The sequence below is a fragment of the Cygnus olor genome, chromosome 21 (assembly GCF_009769625.2).
Source record: "Cygnus olor isolate bCygOlo1 chromosome 21, bCygOlo1.pri.v2, whole genome shotgun sequence".
In the NCBI taxonomy this organism is placed as follows: Eukaryota; Metazoa; Chordata; class Aves; order Anseriformes; family Anatidae; genus Cygnus; species Cygnus olor.
Genome location: NC_049189.1, coordinates 5,434,518 through 5,455,515, shown reverse-complemented (window position 1 = coordinate 5,455,515; position 20,998 = coordinate 5,434,518). Strand labels below are relative to the sequence as shown.

At 50.4% G+C, this 20,998-nt stretch overlaps 1 protein-coding gene and 1 long non-coding RNA gene across 10 annotated transcripts in view; both read right to left on the bottom strand.

Moving 5' to 3' along the window:
* Positions 1–11,111: 11,111 nt before the first annotated feature.
* LOC121058327 lies at positions 11,112–14,598 on the bottom strand. The gene is made up of 3 exons (XR_005814173.1): positions 14,302–14,598; positions 13,463–13,893; positions 11,112–11,203 (listed from the first exon to the last, which is right to left on the bottom strand). It is a non-coding gene; the product is annotated as an uncharacterized LOC121058327 (long non-coding RNA).
* A 1,068-nt stretch (positions 14,599–15,666) lies between these two features.
* Positions 15,667–20,998, bottom strand: part of DISP3 (dispatched RND transporter family member 3) — a 142,284-nt gene continuing 136,952 nt past the window's right edge. For 8 of the 9 annotated variants that reach the window (XM_040533856.1, XM_040533854.1, XM_040533855.1 and 5 more), the window contains one exon: positions 15,667–20,936. In XM_040533856.1, the coding sequence (XP_040389790.1) occupies positions 20,574–20,936 (363 nt within the window). In that variant the 3' untranslated portion in view covers positions 15,667–20,573. The remainder of the gene's footprint in view (positions 20,937–20,998) is intronic. The other variant, XR_005814180.1, reaches the window with a different exon arrangement.

Here is a 20,998-nt window from a genome sequence, read left to right as displayed (position 1 = left end):
CATAATAAGGGCCTTTTGTTCCACGGATAAACTCCACAAAGGGTTTATGCAAGGGGCCCCAATTCCTACAGCAGCCGAACCACGTGCTCGAAGGTGTTAATTAGGAAGTAACACGAGATGGAGATGAAAGCAGGTGGGAAGGTTGGCTGCAGGATTACCAAGGTCACAGCACTGCATTTTGGTTTGGAGTTACTGACTTGCATTCATGCTGGTTGTGGAAGGCAACAGGAGTTACGTATCAGATGTAATTCTCAACTCCTCTGCTGAATAATCACATTTATTGCATGTTAGAAGTGAGCTTAAATTGCATCAGTTTGGAACACTTCCCACCCAATCCACTGAAGATAAATGTTTTGATTAAACTGAAGGTTTTGGGTGATTATTTTTGGGGTGGAAAGGACTTTTTTTTTTTTTTTTAGAACCAGCTCTAGAAAACCTGAGTTTCAAAAAAAAAAAAGAGATGATTTCTCTTTCATTTGGAATAAAATCACTTAAAGTACATGTATCAGTGTTTCCTGTAAAATTCAGGTTCCCTCTTCTGACCTACTTGAGTTGAACACCTTGTTGGCTTTTCTCACATTCACCCACGCGCAGCCTGGGAAGCCTCGTGCTCCACTTGAAAACTTTTTGCCAGGAAAGCTAAATAGGTTACAGCTGAGGTATTTCAGCTGCAGACGTACAGCAGTGGGATTCTGAGGGGCCCAGTACAGCAGCAAGGGGACCCCACAAAAACACAACTGAGCATACTCACACTAACAGTCAGCATTCAGGGTAAGCCCCCATTCAGAACATGAACAAAACCTGACTCCTATAAACCACGTATGGGATTGGAGGGGATGAGTGAAGATTTTCTCCCCTTCACGTCATTCTGACCACCTGCCAAGAGCCAGCTGGGGGAGCCTGGCTCCCCCCCCGCCTCTCCATAAGCTGAATTTCCACAGAAACATGCTTTTGCCTGGAGACTACAGCAGAGTGAAGCTTTTGCCTCCTTCTCCCCACAGCCAACCCCTGGGCTCCCCACAGCCCTTGGTTTAGCAGCAGACCTGGTGCTGCTGCTCAGCGCAGTGGACAGGAGGTCAGGCCCCAGCCCTCCAGCAGTGGGGCTGCCAGCCACCTCCACACCAGGGCCTGTGCTCCAAGATTGTTCTTGCCCTTTTTTGGCTTGTTCTCCTCTCAAGGCAGGATCAGGCCCCAACGACAGCAAGGTGACAGCACTACACCTCCTGGGAAGACCTGTCCTCTCCCCCTCCTACAAAGGTCGCTGGTCAGTTCCACTGCTGCCAGCTGAGAGCGCACCTTGTAGCAGGCTCCACAAAGGGAAAAATTATGTTATTTACACGAAAGCAGGGCTCAAGTTTACATTTCAAATGCCCCCTTTAGAAAGGCTACAGAGCTTTTCCCCTATGAAGGGCAGCTGTGACAGCAGGAGTCAGCACAGACAGGCACAAAGGCCCAGCTGATGCACTGCAGGCCCCGTGCTTGCTCTGAGTCCCTCTGGTCCCGCATTGGATGGTGTCAGATCTCAGCCCAGCTGTACAGCAACACTCGCTGCAGCACGTAGCATTTGCCAATCTTGGCATTTATGCCAGAGCTCCTTGCAGCATCCTTTTCAGAAGCTGAACGTGGGCAGAAGATGGTGCTTTCAGCACAGTTCCCACCAACCGCATCCATGTGCTGAAGGTAAAAGCCAAGGAAACCTCCCTGTCGTTACCTGCTTCCTCATTACAAGGTAGGGCCAAGAGCATTTTCATCATGCAGAGCACTTGCAAAGCTCAAAGCATTATTATCTATAATTAAAGGATCCCATTTGGCTCACAAGGGCACTGCCACATGTGCTAACCAGTGTAAGTGTGTTTTCAGGGGCATCTCCTACCTCACCAGACAAGGACCTTTTGGAAGCTGCTATTTGCTGAATACTCAATTAGCACATCATTCCCTTCCAAAGCCTCACTGGAGCAAACAAAGCCCAATCTAAACAGTATATCAAGATCTACCACAAACAACCTTTCCAGCGATTGCAGTGCAGGTTTACGATCTGCACACTCAGCAGAATGCACGCTCGCTGTGAAGGTTACGGTTATTAAAATGCATGTAGATCACCTGCTTAGAGTCCTGAAAGCTACAGCCTTGGCAATTTGCAGGCAGACGGATTCTCATCTCTGATTCTCATCTCTGCTACACCAGTACCGTGCCGGTGCAACCCTGAATTTTAGTGGAAAGTTTCCCAGGTTTGCCCTGGAGTAATGAAGATCAGACCCTGGTCACGAAGGGAGACAGAGCAGGTATTTTATTTATAAAGCCTCCCACACTCTGCCTCCCTGCAAATCACACTCCTGCCAAGTGAAGCCTGCACACTGAAACCAGAATTAAAATACAATAAATCACTGTAAGAAAAGAAAAAAGCCAAAACCCTCATCCTCATAACATTTCCGCAGATCAGGACAATTGAATACAGAGGATCCAATTAGGAATGAAGCAGAAAAGGCTCAGAAGAACAATAGCACCAGGGAAGCTGAGTGGCTCCTTAAAGGGCTAGGTTTGTGAGCAGAGCGGTACCGAGTACTCCAGAGCACCTCATTCCTGGGTGTCCCATCCATCCTCTGGACAAGCTCAAGAAGGATGAAGGGCAGAAACCTTCTTAAGGCACCAGCTTATGGTGCAACAGCATCCTTGCAAATTAGCAAAACAATCCGCCCAGCATTGTACAGTGAGGTTTACGTCTGTCCCCTGCCTCAGCCAGTCGCATCCACTTTGACTGTAATCCTTCAAACCAGCTGCATCTTCCCCTTCGCAAGGGCAGCGGGCGGCACAGGGGAGCCCTCATCTCAGCCAGGCCAGAGGGGTTTCCAGAACAAGCGACATCGTAATCACAAAGCACGCTGCTCCAGGGGCAGGTGAAATCCCAGAATAAAACCCAAGCAAACAAAACCCACCTCTCTCACAGCTCCTGCTTGCCCAGAGCCACACCAAGGGAACACCACTGCCCTTGAAAAGTTTGTGATCTGGCGTGCACCGAGGTTGCTCTGGAAGGCTATTCCTCACCGAAGATAAACAGTCCTGTGCTCAGCAGGGCATCGGAGTGTTTACAGATTAATTTTTTTTTTTCCTGAAGAACATCTACTCCATAAAACAACAATTAGCTGCACTCTGAATTTATGAGTGTAATTTGCGATGCTGTTAAAGCACGGGCAGTCGTGGCTCCCACACAACAGTAATTGTTTGCATTGCTTGGAAGGAGCCAGAACAAGACATGCTGCTGGCTGCTGGGAGGGGGTGATAGGACAAGGAGTCAGTGCTGTCCTTCACAGGAGAAAACCGCTACCACCTTCACGGGGCAGGTACTAGCACCATTATCACCTGCAATGATGCAGTGATACCCAAAACATTCGATCTCCAACACAGTGGTGAGAAGGATTTTGTTGCAGGTTGGTGACTGCATTAATCTGCTTGGGTTATAGCAGTGAGAGCCAGATGAGGCATTGAGGAAAGGTAGAAGTTTAACATTTGAGGGAAGCAATAATAATTAGAGGACTCTAAATCATTTAGAAATGAATGAAAAAATATTAGGAGTGGGGTCTCCCTGCCTGAAGCAACTTCCTTAAGTAAAAGTCAGAGTCTGATAAGAAATTATTAGCCTAGAAACTTAGATGCCTCCAGGGGGAACACAGGTATTAAAAGAGATGAGCCTTGATGGAGTTAATGGTGTTTTCTTACAGCCAAGCTCCCTAATGAAAGTGAGCTCATTTACATACCCAGCCACTCAGCATTACCCTGTGCCAGCTAGCCAGCAGCATCCTCCTGCAGAGGGAAGGAGGGCAGAGGCACCAAGAAGCACCTCTCGTTTAAATCCCCTGCTGGCACAGCACTGAGCATCCCTGCCCACCACCGGCCGCCCCCAGTTCGGGGCGAGCTCCGGGGTACCAGCAGGGCGGCTGCAGAGCTGGCAGAGAAAAAGAAGTGGTTTTAACATTAGCAAGAGCTTGTGAAGCCAAGAGGCTGTTTCCAAAAGGAAAGGAAGAAAGGTTTTCTAGTTCATAGCTGCAAGGTATTTACCTTAATGTTAAATGACAATTGCTTGCAAAACAGTATTGCGGAAGCTCCCTGGAGGCATTAATCAGAAGTTGTATCTCCCATTCTCTGCTCTTGCTAAGCACACAGAGTGACAGATACTTAGAGATAGCACTGCGGGGCAGGGGCTTTCATTCACAGGCTGCTATCAGCAAAAACATTAAACTGCCACTGGAGTTCCTAAATTGAGAGCTTAAAACCTTTGTGGGTTTAGATCTGAAGCCTTTCCGTGGGTTTCTGAAGACCATAACCAATGCTCTGACCACCAGAAATCAAAGCGGTCTGTTACCAAACGAAGTCCTTCTGAAGGCTGGCATTCCCAGGTCTGTCCCCAGGGCTCCCATGAGCAGGATGTGCTGCAACCTGCAGCTGCTGGAGGAAATCCACGCTGCTGCCAAGCCACTCCTGTGACCAGAGGGGTTCTGATGCCGGGAGGGAAACGGGTCACTCCCAAGCCTCTCCATCGGCAGAGAGAAACAGTCTGACTCCACTACAGCTACCAGAGAGACAGGACTATTAATACTTTTTTTTTTTTAATTTTATTTTTAATTACCCAGACAGTGAGGAGGCATAGGGAACAGCAGCATAGAAGCTGCATCCTTCCTCCGTGGCCCCCACCCCTCCTGCCTGCCAGCAGAGAAACAGATGGTCCCTCCAGGTCACGGCTCCTCCAGACTCATAGCGTGCAGGCCAAGCCAAGAAGGCAGAAATAAATAGCCTGCAAATTAATGGAAAAAAAAAAAAGATTTCATACGGAGGAGTTGGTGCCGTCTGGCCATGGGAAACACACGCACCAGGAAAAGCCAACAAGTCACAGCACCATCGCTGCCAGCCAGCACTAACATGATTTTCTGCAAGGAGGGCTGGGGCTCCTTCCACATGATGAGGGCATGGTCATCACTCCTTGCTCAGAGCCAGCTTCTCCACACAAGCCCTACAACACTCATGGCGGGTCCAACCCAAAGACTGTGTTACTGGGATGCTGAAGACCTCATCCCAGTGGTCTTCCAGCCTTTGCCTTTCTTGCCAACTCCTCATCCCCACTCCAGTTCGGGTCCCTTCCTCAGGCTGCTGCTCACCTCCACTGCCACCATCTTTCCCTGTCATTTCCCACCCGCTCGTTCCACCTTCTCCCTCCACTTCTCATAATTGGATCCCTGTAAGATGTGCTGCTGGATCTGCTTCCCTGCAAAATATATACAAAATAAACTGTATTCTACCAAGATGGTGCTTTAAATCCTTATTTCCCTTCATTGTACGCATCTTACAGAGTCATTTTTAAATTGCAGAACCATGTCTACAGATTTATGTGCGTCTTTAAGGTCTAATTTCCATAAAAAAACAACTGCAGAGTGTTCCTTATGCCCCAGGGCACAGCAGATACAAGGAGAACACCTAATGAATTAAAAATGTTTGGATAAAACTTATATAAACTCTTACATATGCTAATAAGATGAAAGGCTATAATTATGAGCTGAATTGTGTACTGACACAAGTAGCTCTGTGCAGTAAGCGATAGAATTTCGGTGTCCTTGAAGCCAAAATAACACATTGTGAGAAGGCACCTTCCCATAAATCTCTCTCTCAAGTCTTTTCAACACCTTTGGAGCACAGGAGATGCTAAGGGATGCAATAACAACTTCTCAGTTAGTATGAATTTCATCTTTATAGGGATCACCCCCTATTTAAGGGCACCTTTCCGCTTCTTACAGAGCACTGATAGAAGGTAATTATAAACTTTATCTCGCATGATTTGGATCATCAGCCGGCATTCAGAGGAAAGGCACATCTAAATGATGCGTGTATGTGCACGGAGGGGGATATTCTCACCAAGTTTCAATACACTGATCTTTTCATCCAACATAAATTTTTAATGCAGGAGGAATTTAATTTTGTAATACAAAGCTTGGAAGCAATAGAGTTTGTGTAAACAGGCAGCCACAGAGAGACTGCACTCCACAAATATGTACTGCCAACAAAATCCATTTCCACAGCCATTTAATTCATGAGTTACTGTCCATCGTGCTCAAAATATAATCCTCCACAGCACTCAGCCTCCCCATCCGTGGCAGTCAACAGCAGTGCCTGGCAACACCCTGAGCAGTGCCGCAATTTAGACCGCAACCTTTGCGTGGCACTGTCCTGCATCGACAGCCTCGCGCTACAAAACCCACCCATGCAACGCAGGGCTCGGAGAAGGCAGCACTACCCCCACAGAGGGATGTCCTTCCCTGCTGCACTGCCATTTCGTCCCATCACCCTGGGCAGGCATCTGTCCTGCCTCAGCTGTGGGCCTGGGACAATATCTCCCTGAGTAGGAATTCATTAGCTTTTTTTAATACCTCTAGTATTAGGGTGATGAGACAAAAAGTCCAGATCAATTTATTAACGCCATCACGTGCCTACAGAAAGGCTAACTGCGCTACTAGAGTTCTCCAGGTTTGCTCTGACAAGTCTGGACCTCCTGGCAACTAAGTCGACCAAGGTGAAATACCAACTGCTGACCTTCCACGAGCACCTCAGGGCTCCAACCTTAGCTCCCCACGTCAACATACCCGAGACAGTCAGCCCATCCCCTGAAGTATTTACAACCTTTACAGGCAGGCCAAGAAGAAAAACGAGGGGGGGAAAGTCATGCAAGGACAGAAGCTGGCAGCAGAGGGGGGTAAGGCAGGACTCCCAGCACACAGCCTGGCCATCGCAGCAGCGATGGGAGAGCACCGCGCCTCCCCCTCGGGTCGGTCTCAGACTCCAAACGCTCAGAAGCCACATAATCATCGCCCTGTTTTTAATCAATCTGGGGACACGTTGTTCCCTTACAGCTATAATCAGAACTCAGCCGCATAAATTTTCTCCCCCAGTACTATAAACTGCAAGGTTATTTAACAACACCGTATCAATCGGCTACCTTAATGCACCACCTGGAGTTAACACATACCAAAACCGTTACTGTACGAGAAATATGCAAAGACTGCAGTCTTTCCCAGAGTCCTTTCCTTACCCTCTCCTTGCCACAGTGATGGAGACAGTCAGCACTTTCTGCGCTGATCAATACCGCATTTGGATGCGACCACCACTCCCATCATCGCCTCAATTACCGAGGCAGGAGTTTGCTCCTGCACACCTACCCCTTTATTGAAAATAACACCATGCACGCTGCCCACAGAAACAATACCTGCGGGAAATCATTAACCCACTAATCTGAAATCAATTTAAAGTCCATTTGCCTAATGACATGAGCACTGTAAATTATCTATGAATTGTTAATATATGAGAAAATGACATCAGAATTTTTGTTTTATTAATTGGCTTTTCCAGATGCAAGTTATTTCTAAAGCTTTATAATCCATGTCTCTTGCTGAAAAAAAAAAAAACACATTAAAACCTCCTTAATAAGATGCCTTTTACGCCAAGAAAGAGTAAAATGAGTAAACCCACTCTTGTGAACACTTCAGTGTGAGGGTTTACACATTCATCCTAGTAATTAGAGAAGGAGAAGTCATGGGGAGAGGGGAAAAAAAGGTCCTTTGAGTGCCTGTTCACGTTCTTGAACAAAATTGGTTCCAAGCACATTTGCATTTTTCTGAGGCAAAATCCCGAGTGCAGACACGGACACCAGCCCGGGTCACCTCTCCCATCTTCCTCCTTGGCAGACTCAGCCTCTGAGCTGCGAAGTTCACCCCCCTCAGCAAATATTTGAGCGACAGACACGCTAGCTAAAGCATTAGCACAAAATGATTGTCAGAGTCAGTGTCTGGGGACCAGGCTGATTTCTTTGCTGATAGGCGGTTATTAGAGACTAACTTTCCCTATCAACTTCAGTACATCTACTTCCATTGTGGGTGTGCAGAGACCTGCAGATTATTTTTTTGCCATACCATGTACCCAGGCCCCGAAAAAGATATATCTAATCAACTCCTCGTTTGGTCTGTAATTCACTTGGATGTGTGGCCATGATCTCTTCATGCAGTACTCCAGGAGTACTCCTACCCCATGCGGCTGCTTGGGAATTGCTTTCACACCTATCCACAGCCACCCACAGAAATCAAGTCCATGCTACTTCTCCACCCCATGCTAACAGGGCAACCTGGCTGTAATTTTCAAAGACTGATATCGACCAACAAAAAAACAAGCGTGTTGAGCTCGGGGTTTGATTGAACCATGGAGCAAACTCACCTGAGCTAACTGAAGCCTGCAGAGCCGCTGGGCACAGACCTATGGCAGCCCCAGCACTCACCTTCAGCCAACAGTCAGGCAAAAAAGTCTCCTAGTGCACCATGACAACCTTGACAGGAAGAAAAAAGAGGGGCACTGATTTTGGCTGCGGTTTGATGTTCAGCAAATCTTTCAACACTCGATTCCCCACCTGTGGGTACAACTGGTAACGAGACCGGAGCTGGTCCAGCCCAGGAGACAGCCAGGCAGGCAGCAGCGACAGGCGCTGCTCAGCAGTGCCTCAAAGACCCAGCTTGCACCCTGGGAGAAAGGCAAAGCCATGAGGGGGTTCCCAGATCAGGTGTCCAGCAGCAGTTTTCAGATCTGGAGGTCAGATTGCTTCCAGCTGTCTGGAGAAAGGCAAGTGTGCTCCCAGTCCAGCTGCAATGCCGCTCATTGCACCCTGGCACATACACGACGCTTACTCCAGGTAAGCCAGCTCTGCTCACTCTTTCCCTTTTAGGATCTGACCCCCAAATCCCCCCAAACAGCAGGAAGGTTCTCAGGAGTGCTGTGCACTGAGAACAGATGCATAAACAAAAGCTCCTCCGTGCAGTGACCAACCACTCCTGCACTCAAGCAGCAGCTGGCACGCACAGAAAGCTCCATTTTCACCAAAATAGAAAGCTGCAGTCTCCAACCTTCCCCCTTCCATTAATGCTCTATTTAAGACAGTCTTTGAATGTCTGGATTACAAACCCACCCCCTTCCAGCAAACCCCTTTCCCAGACAGCCCTCCCCTCTTCTCTGCTAAATAGATACCAAATATAAATATATACCGGGGAGAACTTGTTGGGAAAAACAGGGGTGGGATTTTTTTTAAAAAGCTTCTCCCTCCTTCATCTAGTCTGAAGAAACACACGCACAGACACAGAGCGCCTTTGTTGGCTGCTTTCATGGCTCCCAAGTGGGAGCTCGTCCGCTCACTGGCACGGCTCCTGCAGCTGCATGCAGTGCTGCGCTACCCTCCCCAGGAGACCGCCGGCCCCGCTGCTGCTCTCCTCCAGCAGACCGCAGCCCTGCCCTGGCAGCTCAGGTGACGAACGCAATCATGGTGAAAGAAAAACTGCCAGCTGAACGCTGGCCCTATTCCCCGATCCCCTAGTGAAATCAATCCGGTCGGAAGAATTCCTGCCTGCTGATATGCTAATATTTTAAATAAGCTTTAATTGGCTTCCAAACGCTACCAGTGTCACTTGCACACCCAGTGCCGGTCCTCACTGCTGTCAGCCCCACTGTGCTGCAGCTCACACCCTGCACCCTCTGCTGCAGAGCCCCCAAAAGAAGAGATGCCAGTTCCCATCGCTCTGCTCGCCCCATTTGTGACCTGAATATATTTCCTTTGTTGTGGAATCACAGCACCACCTATTCTGATCATTTCACAGTTACCATTTAAAAATAAAACACCACTGTGGCGGGGGAGAGCAGGTAAGAAAATTCATCAGTCCTTGTGGTTGGAAAGAGCATGAAGGGCAGGGAGAGTGGGTGAAGGCACGTGTAGGAAATCCGAGTCACAATCTTTAGCCAGCCAGTACCCCCCTGCGGCTCCTGTAGGGCTCAGTCCGAGAGCCCACTGATATCTCTGCAATGACTCCAAGCTGTAGGTAATGTACCTGAACCGTCTTGAGCTTTGCCTCTGCAGGCGCTCGGAAGCAGAGGTGGCTGATCAGACTAGCTCAGCTCCTTTGTCCTGAACAGCATGCCTTCAATTTTGCACTGGCACTAAGTGAGCATACCATTTGTTCCAGCTGTCTGCTCAGAGAGGCTATGGCTTACAGCCCTCCATCCAAGTCACTTGAAGCAGCAGGATCATGGGCATGGCCCTCAGGAGGACCTTGCCACCCCCATAACCATACCTTCCCCCACGGCCCTCTGGAGAACTGTGTCCTCATTTCCACCCCCAGCCCCCCAAACCACAACTTCCCCCAGTAATGGAGCCCTATTCGAAATGACTGTTGGACCCCACACTGCCTTATGATCAGACATCACCTAGGACAAGAGCTCTGCAGTGCTCCGATTGTCTTCAGCTCCTGCTACAGCTGATGTATTTGGCTAGCACATCCTCCTCCTCCTCTCTATCCCTGAATTCTGTTCCCTGACCCCCACATCCCTCCCAGCTAATCCACTGTGGAGAGAAGGCAGCATAACCCAGAGCCTGCTGCAAAGCCCCTTGCAGCTAAGGCACCAGGCAACCTCAAAGCTGTCTCTTACTAGGTACAATGCAAGGCCTTGCCAAGATCCCTGGGAACATCTTACGTTTTATGTTTATGTTTCAGCATGATCATCAAGCAAGACAGCGAAGAGACCCGTCACCATCCATCACGAGCTTCATTGTTTAGTAATAAGATGTATTACCCCCTTGCAGCAAAATAACACTCCAGCCAGAGCTCCCATTTGTTATGATCTGGCTGACTGGGACAGCTGTTCGTGTCAATGCTGTAAACACTCCATTTGGAGCAGAGACAGCAAGTTTTAAGTGCTAATAAATGGGACTGCAGGCTGCTGAGCACACACGAGGTTAGTGGCTAGTCACCACCAGCCCTCCCTCACAGGGTCCCTTGCTCATCCCTGCTCCACTGCTGCCTGCCCAGCTCCAACACCCCCCTTACGACACAGCACAGGGGAGCACAGCCCTGCCTGCCCCGTCCCAGCTCCATCGCACGTCCCCAGCCAGCTGCTGCGTGAGCCGGGAGGATTCAGTGCTGGAGCAGCAGGGTGACGCTGCTTCCTCAGCTCGGCAGGCATGGGGTCAGCACAGCAGCGCTAGAGGAGGAACTTAGGTGTCAGTGCGCATCTGGAAGTAGCTGTGTCTGCTTTTCTGCACTCAACTTTATCAGAAGCAGCCTCAGCAGATCATACAGAAGGGAGAAAGCTTTCCAGAAAGCACCGGTGGACTTCTCCAGGAGCATATAATGCTAACCTAGGAGAACAGGTTAAATTAAATGCTTAGCTTGGTCTCTGATCTTGTGCCTTCTGTGCTTTCCAGGGTTGGAGGCACGCTCTTATCTCCAGCCTATTACTCACTTCACCAACTGCTCAGCCCTAAACCTAAATCTCCAAAGAAGCAAAGGCCCAGCTACTGGCAGCAGCTAGAAGCTGATAACAGCATACTAGAGATGACTAGGTCAGAGATGATCTGACACCACACCACATGCCTAAGCACATGCTGGGGCTGTTCAGAGCACACTTTCTCTTGCCACATGAGCTTGACCATGGCCTGCCTAGTGTCTGCCCCAATGAGATAGCAGCCTTCCTGCATTCCCAGATGGAGGCAAGAGCCCTGGGACACTGTGAGGGTGCCTGCACGCACGGTGCTCTCACCCTGGCTGCACAACAGCTGGCAGAGCAAGGGCAGAGCCTCTGCAGAGCAGCCTTCAGTGATGCATGAGGGCCTTGTGGCAGCATCCATCAGTGGATTTCAGAGGTCACAGCCTCACACATTAGACACAGATGTCACTTCCATTTCTACAGCAGAAAAAAAAAAAAAAAGCTTAAAGTCACACAGACAAAGCACTGGCAAGATATCTTGATTTATCATCGTTGTCATTCTAGGGATTCACAGTAGCCTGAGTTTACCCTTCAGCTCCTTCGAGAGGTGCATGAACAATAGGGGCGGGGGGCAGGTCCCACCTCTAAATCTCTGAGGAATTCAATCCTTCAGGAAGGCTGCAAGGATTAAAAAAAGAAATCAGCCCTCCAGTCTCTGCAGCAGCTTGAGAAACTGCCCAGAGAGCATGCAGTGGGAGCACTGTGAACTATCCAGAGCAGCAGAGCTGGCTCAACGGCACTCGCAGGAGAAAAAGCCCCTTGGGTTTTCAGACAGTTAGATCAGACCCACCATCTCAGCTGATTCTCAGCAGTGTCACTACACCCAAGGACCTGGACTGAGTCTAGACAGAAACAGATAAAGGCACAAAACACAACCAAAGCACCACCATGCCACTGCTTTCTCTTGTGCAGCCTTGCATCTTACAAGGACTCTGTCTGACCCTGAACTTTCCACTCTCCAAACAGAGCTGGAAAGGAAACCCCACAGACATCAGATCCTTCAGCAGCCTTGGGCTGCATCACATTCAGGAAATTATCACAATCACAGGTGACACTCAAGGAGATGAACCACAGCTGCTCACCCTCTCATGACAAAACTACATTGTCCATCAAGCAACCTCCTTGAAGCAGAGGAGAGCAGCAGTGAACTCATCATGCTCCTGAACACCGCCAAGGGACAGCCTGAGCCTCTCACTTCTCTCCCATAGCACAGAGCTGTTCTGACAAGCTGTGCTCAACACTGAGACAACAAACTTGGGTCCAGACTCAGGCATTTGTAGGCAATTAGCTTGTGCTCTGACTGCTTGATCAGCTCACAGCTCTTTTTTTCCCCCCCCCTTCTCCTTTGTTATCTGCAAATAGCTCAAGGGAAGCCCAGGCTCACACCTTGAAAAGGGCCCCCAGGAGCCAGCACAAGCCAGCCAACAGGTCAGGAGTGGGTTCAAGAGAAAGGAATCAAGTCTGTGCTGCTCTTTGCATCCAACACAACACAGCCCCTGGGAGCTCAGAGGCCACCAGCTAGAAAGGCCTGAAGTCCTAACACAGACACACAACCTTCCCTCGCTGTCACCTTGTACTCGCTCAGCACTAAGAGATTCCATTGAAAATGTCATTAACGTTTAAGAAAGGAAAAAGAGCATTCAGCACAGCCCAGGCTGTGAAAGATCCAACCCCCTCCACATCTCTGGGGTCAGCCTGGTATAATAAATAACCTCACAGCACCTCATCTGGGTGGGGGAACTTAACCACCAACAGCCCCCACCTGCAGTGATCTTTGGTGATGGTGAACGAGAGTGCCCACACCTGTAGCTGAGCCCAACACCGAACATAAGCTAACAAGTGTTAAAGTAAAGCTGTCAGTGAGAGCTGCTTGCCTTTCTGCAGAAAGAACGGCGCCATGATGCTCGGTGCCCCTTCAGCAGCTGGATGCCCTCACACCTACCCTCACCCTGGGGACTTTGAGGCTGCCACATCCTCTGGTGGAAGAGGACATGACCCAGCCACCCAAAAACAGAGTCACTACAGGCACCACAACCCTTCCTCTCCAAGGTGTCCCCCTCAGCTAGTCAGAAATGCAGCCACACAGCGGTATCCTGCCTCCTGCCAGGCCTTATCCACCCCTCATAGTTACCTCAGGACTTCACTTTCCAGAAGCAGAACATTTCATGTTTGAGGTGGAGGACATCTCTGCTGTCTGCCTAAATCACAACCTGTTTGTAATTTAATTCAGCCTCCTCTGCTGCCCGTCACAAGCAGGGGTTTATGGCGCAGTTCACCAGCTGCTGCCTTTCGGCCCAGCCAGGGCTGTGCTTCAGCAGCTGACAACCAACCCCCCTGCTGAAGGGCTTCTGTGCCCCACGTTCAGGTGTGAAACCCAGACCTCCCAACACCTTCCTCACCCCAACCCAGCCTGCTTCAGGCCTCCCTTTGAGAGGACTCCTTTGCTGCTTTTCTCCCTACCATTGCCCATCGAGGTGCTGCCCAGCTCCCTGGCCCTTCCTGCTGCACACAACACCCTCAAGCATGTTCTTATGCTGAGCTCCTGAGTAAGTTTGCTCTGACCTGAGAGGAAAAAATAAAATAACAAGAAATAGACATGGTGTGCCAGTACTTAGGAACACAACGCACAAGCCTCCCACTGTTTTGGGCTTGTTTCACCTCCTGCAAAGGCTGACAGCCCCTCCAGCCCACGCTCACACCATCCTCAGGCCTCGGGGAAGCAGATAAAATCTGTACAAACAGCCCTGAGGATAAGAGAGGAGCACCCACTCCTCACCCATCTGTTGGGGCACTCTGTTCAGCAACCAGGTCCCTGGGATGTGTCACCTGCAGCGTCACAAAGTGCCAGGGAAGGGGCGAGGGTGACCTAGCTCATGGCTGAGTCCCTAGAGGGTGTGGGAGTGGGCAAAGCACAGGGGAGACACAGCACACTGCTCTTTTCGTGTGGTAAAAAAAGAAAAATAAACATACCAGGCTGGTTTTCCTCAGTGCAGGTGAGTCAGAGGAGCCGGTGCAGGGCTTAAACACTCCATATCTCCAAGTTATGCTGCCTGCCCCAGCCTGGTACAGGAGCACTCACCCAGCGGCAGCAGCCCCTCAGCATCTCTCCTCAGCACGGCCCCTGTACTTTCACTGCACCCTGATGGAGCAATGGTTGCACCTGGGCTCATGCCTCTCCTCACACCAATGCATTGTGCAAAGGTGTCATGCATCGTGCACGTTTGCAGCCCTCCCACCTTCCTCCCATACACCCTGAAGTCTGTCAGCCACAGGTATGTGACCCTGATAGGAAGCAGCAGTGCCCACACCCCCTGTCCAAGTGCCAAAGGGCAGGATCTGTGATGATTTTTCAGTGAGGAGGGGGGTTTTCCCTTTCTGAACCACTGATTTGGGGTTTGGGTTTGGATTGGGGTAGAGGGAAGCTGTAGGAGGCACCGGCTGCTGCCTAGCCCTGAGTGCTGTGGGGTGCTGAGGAGGTAACACAGACATCACTGTGCCATAGCTCGATGGAAGTCCAGGGGGGATTTGCTGCAGGCGATGAAGACTTCACACTAGACGTGCTCACCTGGAAGAAGAGATGGGGCCGTGCCAAATGGCAGGCAGCAGGTCTCAGAGCATGGGCCGTCAACGCTGGCACAGGGACTGTGCCAACAGCCCGCCATGGACAGGCTCCTGCAGCCAGAAGGCAATTCCTTCCTGCCTCTGCCAGCTTGAAACGAACAGCGAGCAGCTGCTGCCCCATCTAATCCGTCCTCCGAGCCCTTTCCCCCTTCCCAGCCCAGCAGCTATATACTGAGGAGCCACAGAAACCTTGCCTGTAACTTGGGCCGCATCTGTAGAAGCTTTTCAAGCTGAGGGCTTGAAAATGTGGGAGGTTGCTGCAGCGTGCTGGCCTTCCCAGTGTGCGCACACCCAGGGGAGGGTGCTGCGAGCAAACCTCACTCAAGCATGGCTGCAACGAGAGGTAAATGCTTGGCACTCCTCTGTGTGCATCGGTTCAGTGCGGGCCCAGGAGGTGTGGGGCGGCCGCTTGGTCTCACGGCTGCACTTTGCTGCTGCAACATGGCATGGATGGAAATCCTCAGCTAGAAGTTCATGCTAGGCCTTGTGGTGCCACAGGGGGAGGGAGATTAATCCCGTTCTTGTGGGGTCAGCACGATCTTCATACACTGGCAGAAGCACAGTATGGATTGGAGGAGGAAACGGGCTCCAGAAAACCTGGACAAAGCTCCATCTGAGCCAGCCCTCCTCAAGGCCTGTGTAGGAGCTGGACTGTTTGTTAGTTTGTCTGACATGCAACAGTGACAGGGTGACGAGCGAGGGAGCCAAACGAGCGAATGCCAAAATCTTTTATTTACAAGTCTCCAAAAATCAAGGAACACTGAAAATAGTGAGGGTAGGAGACGACTTACAAAAGTAACACGCGTACGTTACCGTTGGGAATTGTGCTACATCACTCTGAGAACCAACACTCTAAGGTCTGCACACGACTTGGTGAAACGGCAGCGCCTCGAGGTGCTCAAACCTCTTCTCCCCAGCTCTCGACCCATCCTCCCTCCCGTTTGCTCTCTTCTGCTCCCACCTGCAAACCTTCCTTCTCCTGGCCATCACCCTCCCACCCCCTCCAGCAGCCACGCGGAGGAGGAGCGGAGGGGATGAAGGGTCCCACACCACACGACCACCTCCTGGGGATGGAGACAGGCCGTGAGAGACTTCCAGCTCTGGGACCCTAGGTCTAAGCCAGGGCAGAGGAGTTGGCAGAGGCCTTTGAGACAGCATAACCTGTGAACTGTGGCTTGCACGCTATGTGGGGTGAGCAGTGATTTCAGAAGGAATAACCGAGAGACTGTGTTTGCCCTGCCTGGCTGCAAATCAATCAGCGCAGCTTCCCTGGTGGACAGCATGGGAGGATTTATATGTGTCTCAGGGGTTTATAACCTTCCAGGAGGGCAGGCCACTCTGGTAAGAAAATTCAGTGCAGGACAAGCAAAAAGAATTAGATGTTGTGACATAAAGCAACATGCCAGTTTGCTCCAGCGGAGACAAAGCCAGGGGTCTCAGGAGACCCCTGCACCCAGACTACCATATCTGTGCTCCCAGCAGCTCCGTGAGCATGCCCCATGTCCTTCTTGGGGATAATTCGAAGCTGACTTTGCTCTGGCACCATTTCAGGTCCAGCAGGAATTGAGAACACAGCCCAGCACAGCCACCAATTCCTTTCCAGGATCCGCAGCCTTTGCAATTGCCAGGGTTGGTGGCCAGCCCTGATGTCCCTGTTGCCTCTACAGACTCTGTAGGAGCCCAGCACCTCAAGAGCCACTGCAACAAAAGGAAACAAATGGAGCAAGGAGACCTGGGTCCATTTCTTCCTCTGACGCTGATCTTTGCAAAGCACATCAACATCGTTCCTCCTCACTCCAAAGCTGATTTAGGCAAGGCTGCTGTGAACAGGGGCTCTATTGTCTCACCAGTGTCTGTGGGGAACCCTGAACTCACTCAGCAGCTCTCCTGAAGACAAGGAGCAGCAGCAGCTCTGCACGTCTCAGTGCTTCAACAACGGGGAACAGTGCCCAGGGCTGCACAGGAGGGGGCTTCTGGTCAGGACAGGACCCGCTCCATTTTGTAGGAAACTACATTTACCAAATGGCTCCCATCCTGAAACATTAACATCAGGTTTTCAGAAGGTATCCTTCAAAACAGGATTTTACCAGGAAAAAGAAGAGTGGGCAGCTACCAAATATTTCACTGCAGCGTGCTGTAACTGAGCACTTGTATACATTTCTTTTTAAGTGCAGCAGTAAGATTGTTTTGGAATGAAAAAACAGTGCATTCGCCTCCAAGTAAAGCTGGGATCAAATATTTCCATGACACTGGGCTGCTGTGTTCAACTGTTTAAACATCAAAATTGGCAGCTTTGTATGAAGCATTTTAGCACCTTCACTTCCTCTGTCCAAGAAATTCTCCCTACGAAAATCTCCGGACAGTTTTAGTCCAGCCTCCGTGAGCATCTTAGGCAAAAGCAGCTAGCACCGAGAAGGCTGAGCCTTGCTCAGCAAGACAGGGCCCAAGAGATGGTCTAGGCAACAGAAGAGTCATCAGAGAAAGAAGATAGGCAGAGATGTATGAGGAATTAATTTAGGGCAAGCATCTGCTCCCGGAAAAGAGCCAGACAGGTGAGCCCTTGCTTTTTATTGCTGCAAGCATCTGCCTCAGAGCACTCATTCCCAGTAGGGCTGTCAGCCCCACCTTCGCATTTGCTCAGATAAACCCATCCATTTTCTTACCCCTATAATTTTATGAATATTTTCTAATGTCAAGGGGGACGCTGTCTACATGGAGACGAATGTACACATCTGCCACTGATTTATTGTCTCCACAGATGGTTGGGGAGATCAGGGTGTTGCAAACATCTTGGGGAAGGACAGGTCCTGCCTCTATGTCTCTTTCACTCCATAGCATGTGGAGAAAACACCAGCCGCCCTGACCACAGAGCTGTGCAGAGTGAAGTGGGGACAAGGGGAAATATTTATTTAGATCTTAAAGACAAGTGTCATGACCATGAAGTTGTCAGCTTACCAATGTCCAGCAGGTCCTTGCACTGAAAAGCTTCATCTGGGATCATCTCCTGGCTCTTCTGGCATCTTACTACAATCTGGAGAAGTTTCTCCTCCTTTCTCTGCCTCCATCTCCTCGCTGGATGGGCACAACCTCCTCAGTATACCTTTGTGAGTCATCCGCTACAGCCCTGCACTTACCTCAGGCTCTCTCATTTTCCTTTCTGAACGAGAAAATCATTCAGAAAGCAAGGGCAAGGTGATGTTCCTGCTCCTGCTAGTGCCAGCCAGCCCTACGGCACTGACTGTGCCTGGGCTGGCCAGGGAGGAGGAGGGAAAACGGCAGCCTTTCCTCTCCCCTGCCTGCTCCAGAAAACGGGACAGCTTCTGCCAGGTGCTAACAACTCGGTTATTTTTATCTGAGATCAGACAGTTCCAGATCAGACCTGAAACACCAAAGGTTTTCCACTACTTTGAAATTAATCTTTGCTTTCCAAGAGTGGCTGAGCATGGTGTGCCCAGCATCACTCTGGAGGTGAGAGACTTACATAGCTTCTTCATAGTGATCAAAACCACAGGACACCTGGGGCCTGAATGCGCTTTAAGTTTTACAGGATTCAAAGCAGATCTATGCCATGCCTTAAAGAGCTTTCAAGGCTTCTCCGTGCTCACAGAAGGAGGGACTTCCTGCAAGGCAGCACTTAGCACCTTCCTCTCTTGCCTGCTGACCTGGAAATATCCATCGGCTTTAATCACCCAAAGGAGGTCGAGCTGCAGCCAGAGCATCCTAGGCAGCAGCACCAGGGCTCCCTTGCTCTCCCCCTGCAGCACCCATGTAGATCTCTGTATATCATCAGCACACTGCCCTCCATGCTTGCTGCCACGTAGCGGTGCTCAGGGCACCACCAGTAATTAAATCTGGAGAACGGACATCAAGGAAAGCAGGACTTGCAGATCAATGTTGTGCTGTGTTGCACCCAGCAGCTATCAAAGAAGCACTGGTTTAGGAGAGTTAAAAATACTTCCCAGAACCATTTATTCATGGGCACAAGGTTCATCCTGTAGGAACTGGGCCAGACCAGAGGTAGGGGCCAAGAAACATTTAACACTGCAGAAAAAGGTAACTCAGCTGTGCTGTGGAGTGGTGAGGAAGAAACCAGATCTGGTCTGCTTACGCTTTCACCACCTTCACTGCCTGCAGCAGGAGTGCTCTGGATTTTCCCTGGCATCAACAAGGCCCAAGGAGATTCCTGTCCTCACACTCCTCTCTCCATCTGATACCTTTGGGAACCTAGTTTAGGAACAAACATTTGATCCGGTTTCAGAGGGATGGCACGATGTGAAGGCGTAAGAGACGGGCAGGGATCAAAGCAGGGACTCAGCGAGCCGCACAGAAGCAGCTGCTGGTCTGTCCCAGCAGCACAACCCCAGAACATCGCTGGCGCTGGGGACCCGCTTCCTGGCATTTCCATTTTAAAAAGGGGGTCAATCCAGACAGAGAATGCAAAGCCACCAGGGAAACGGTATCTGCAAACGAATGAGGACTCAGGCTGCTTTCTGGCCACCTCCCTCTGTTGGCATCCCTGTAAATAATGTTTAATGCATCTCCCAGTGGGCCTGACCCCTCCCCCTCTGCTGAGGACCAGATGCGCTGCATCTCAATGCACACACTTAGTTATTTCAATTTTAAGAATATGATGGAATCAGTGATGCTTAAAATGTACTTGTTAATGGCACTAGTTTGCAATTTCATTTTACTTTAATATAAACCATCTGCTGTGAGCAGGCAGCAGCCGCAGGCTGAAGCTCTGCTGCCTTCTTGTCTGCACGAGGGAGGGGGTCTCGGAGCTGTCACAGAGGATGCACCGCTGTGTGTCCATGCATGCTGCCAGCTTCGGGCTCTGCCTGGCCGCAGGGCTTAGCTCGCCCTCAGGTTAAGAGCCGGCTGCCAGGTCCAGGAGCAAAAATCATTGCAGGGAGCTGAAGGCCTTCAGTTCTCTCTCCGCCATGAAGAGCAGAGGCAGCGACTGGTGAGGTCACACAGGGAGCAGGAACTGGGACTGCCCAAGATCTCTAGTTTTAATCCCACAACAACCCCTGTAAGAGCTGGCTGGGAAATGTGTCCTGTGCAATGAGGTCACTGCTGGCCACAGGACACAGCAAAGGGGTCCGGACACTGCTATCCCTCAGGCCTGTCCATCAGCTCACTGCTGTTGCAAGGCTCACGTAGTGATGCACTGGCCTGGCAAGGGGCAGGACATCACCTCAAGAGCCACTGTTTTAATGCTGACCCTGGCCAAGAAGAAGGTAAGGACAGAAGGGAAGGTTTCTGAAAGGGAGCAGAGGGCCTGACTTCTCCCCTTTGTGGTTCCAGAAAGCTCTGTTCATTTAAAAAAAGAAAAACAGAAAGAAATTTGAGAGAAGGATACCTCCTCCCCTCCTGCTGATGGGCTGAGGAATTCCCTGGGCAGTCCTCACTGTCCGTCATCCATCCATCACTACTGAAATAAATACAAGTTTAGAGCAAAACCTATTAGAAAATAAAGTGCATCTGGAGTTGAAAAACTTCTGGAAAAAAAGGGCTTTTTTTTTCCTCTTTTTTTTTCTTACAAAAAATATCCTTTAAAAAAAAGAAAGAAAAAAGAAAAGGGAGCAAGAGGACAGAGCGTGTGGCTCTTGGCATAAGGTCTACAGGGCTGTCCCGTTAGGGAGGGGGATGTTAAACCCGCTCTTCAGCAGGGCAAGGCAGATGCATAGACCCAGCAGGCCGGCAAGGAGCACTCCTGCCACAGCCTTGAGGCAGGAAGTCCTGCTCCGGGTGAAGGTGCCGGGCCCCATGATGCTCAGCAGGGCTGTGCTCACAGTTAGCGTGTACAGGATGGAGACTCCTGTGTTGAGGGCCACAATCTTCCCAAACTTGGCGAAAGGGGCGATGATGCAGAAGAAGAGGGGGACGGTGGCAATCCCTGTGGTGACGGCGCTGGAGACGATCGCCACTCCCACGTGACGGACTGCTTCAATCGTCCTCCACTGGCGGCACGCTGTGGGGTCCTGGCAGAAGGGACGGCAGCGTTAAGGGATTGTGGGGACAAATCCATCAGAGGCAAAGGCTG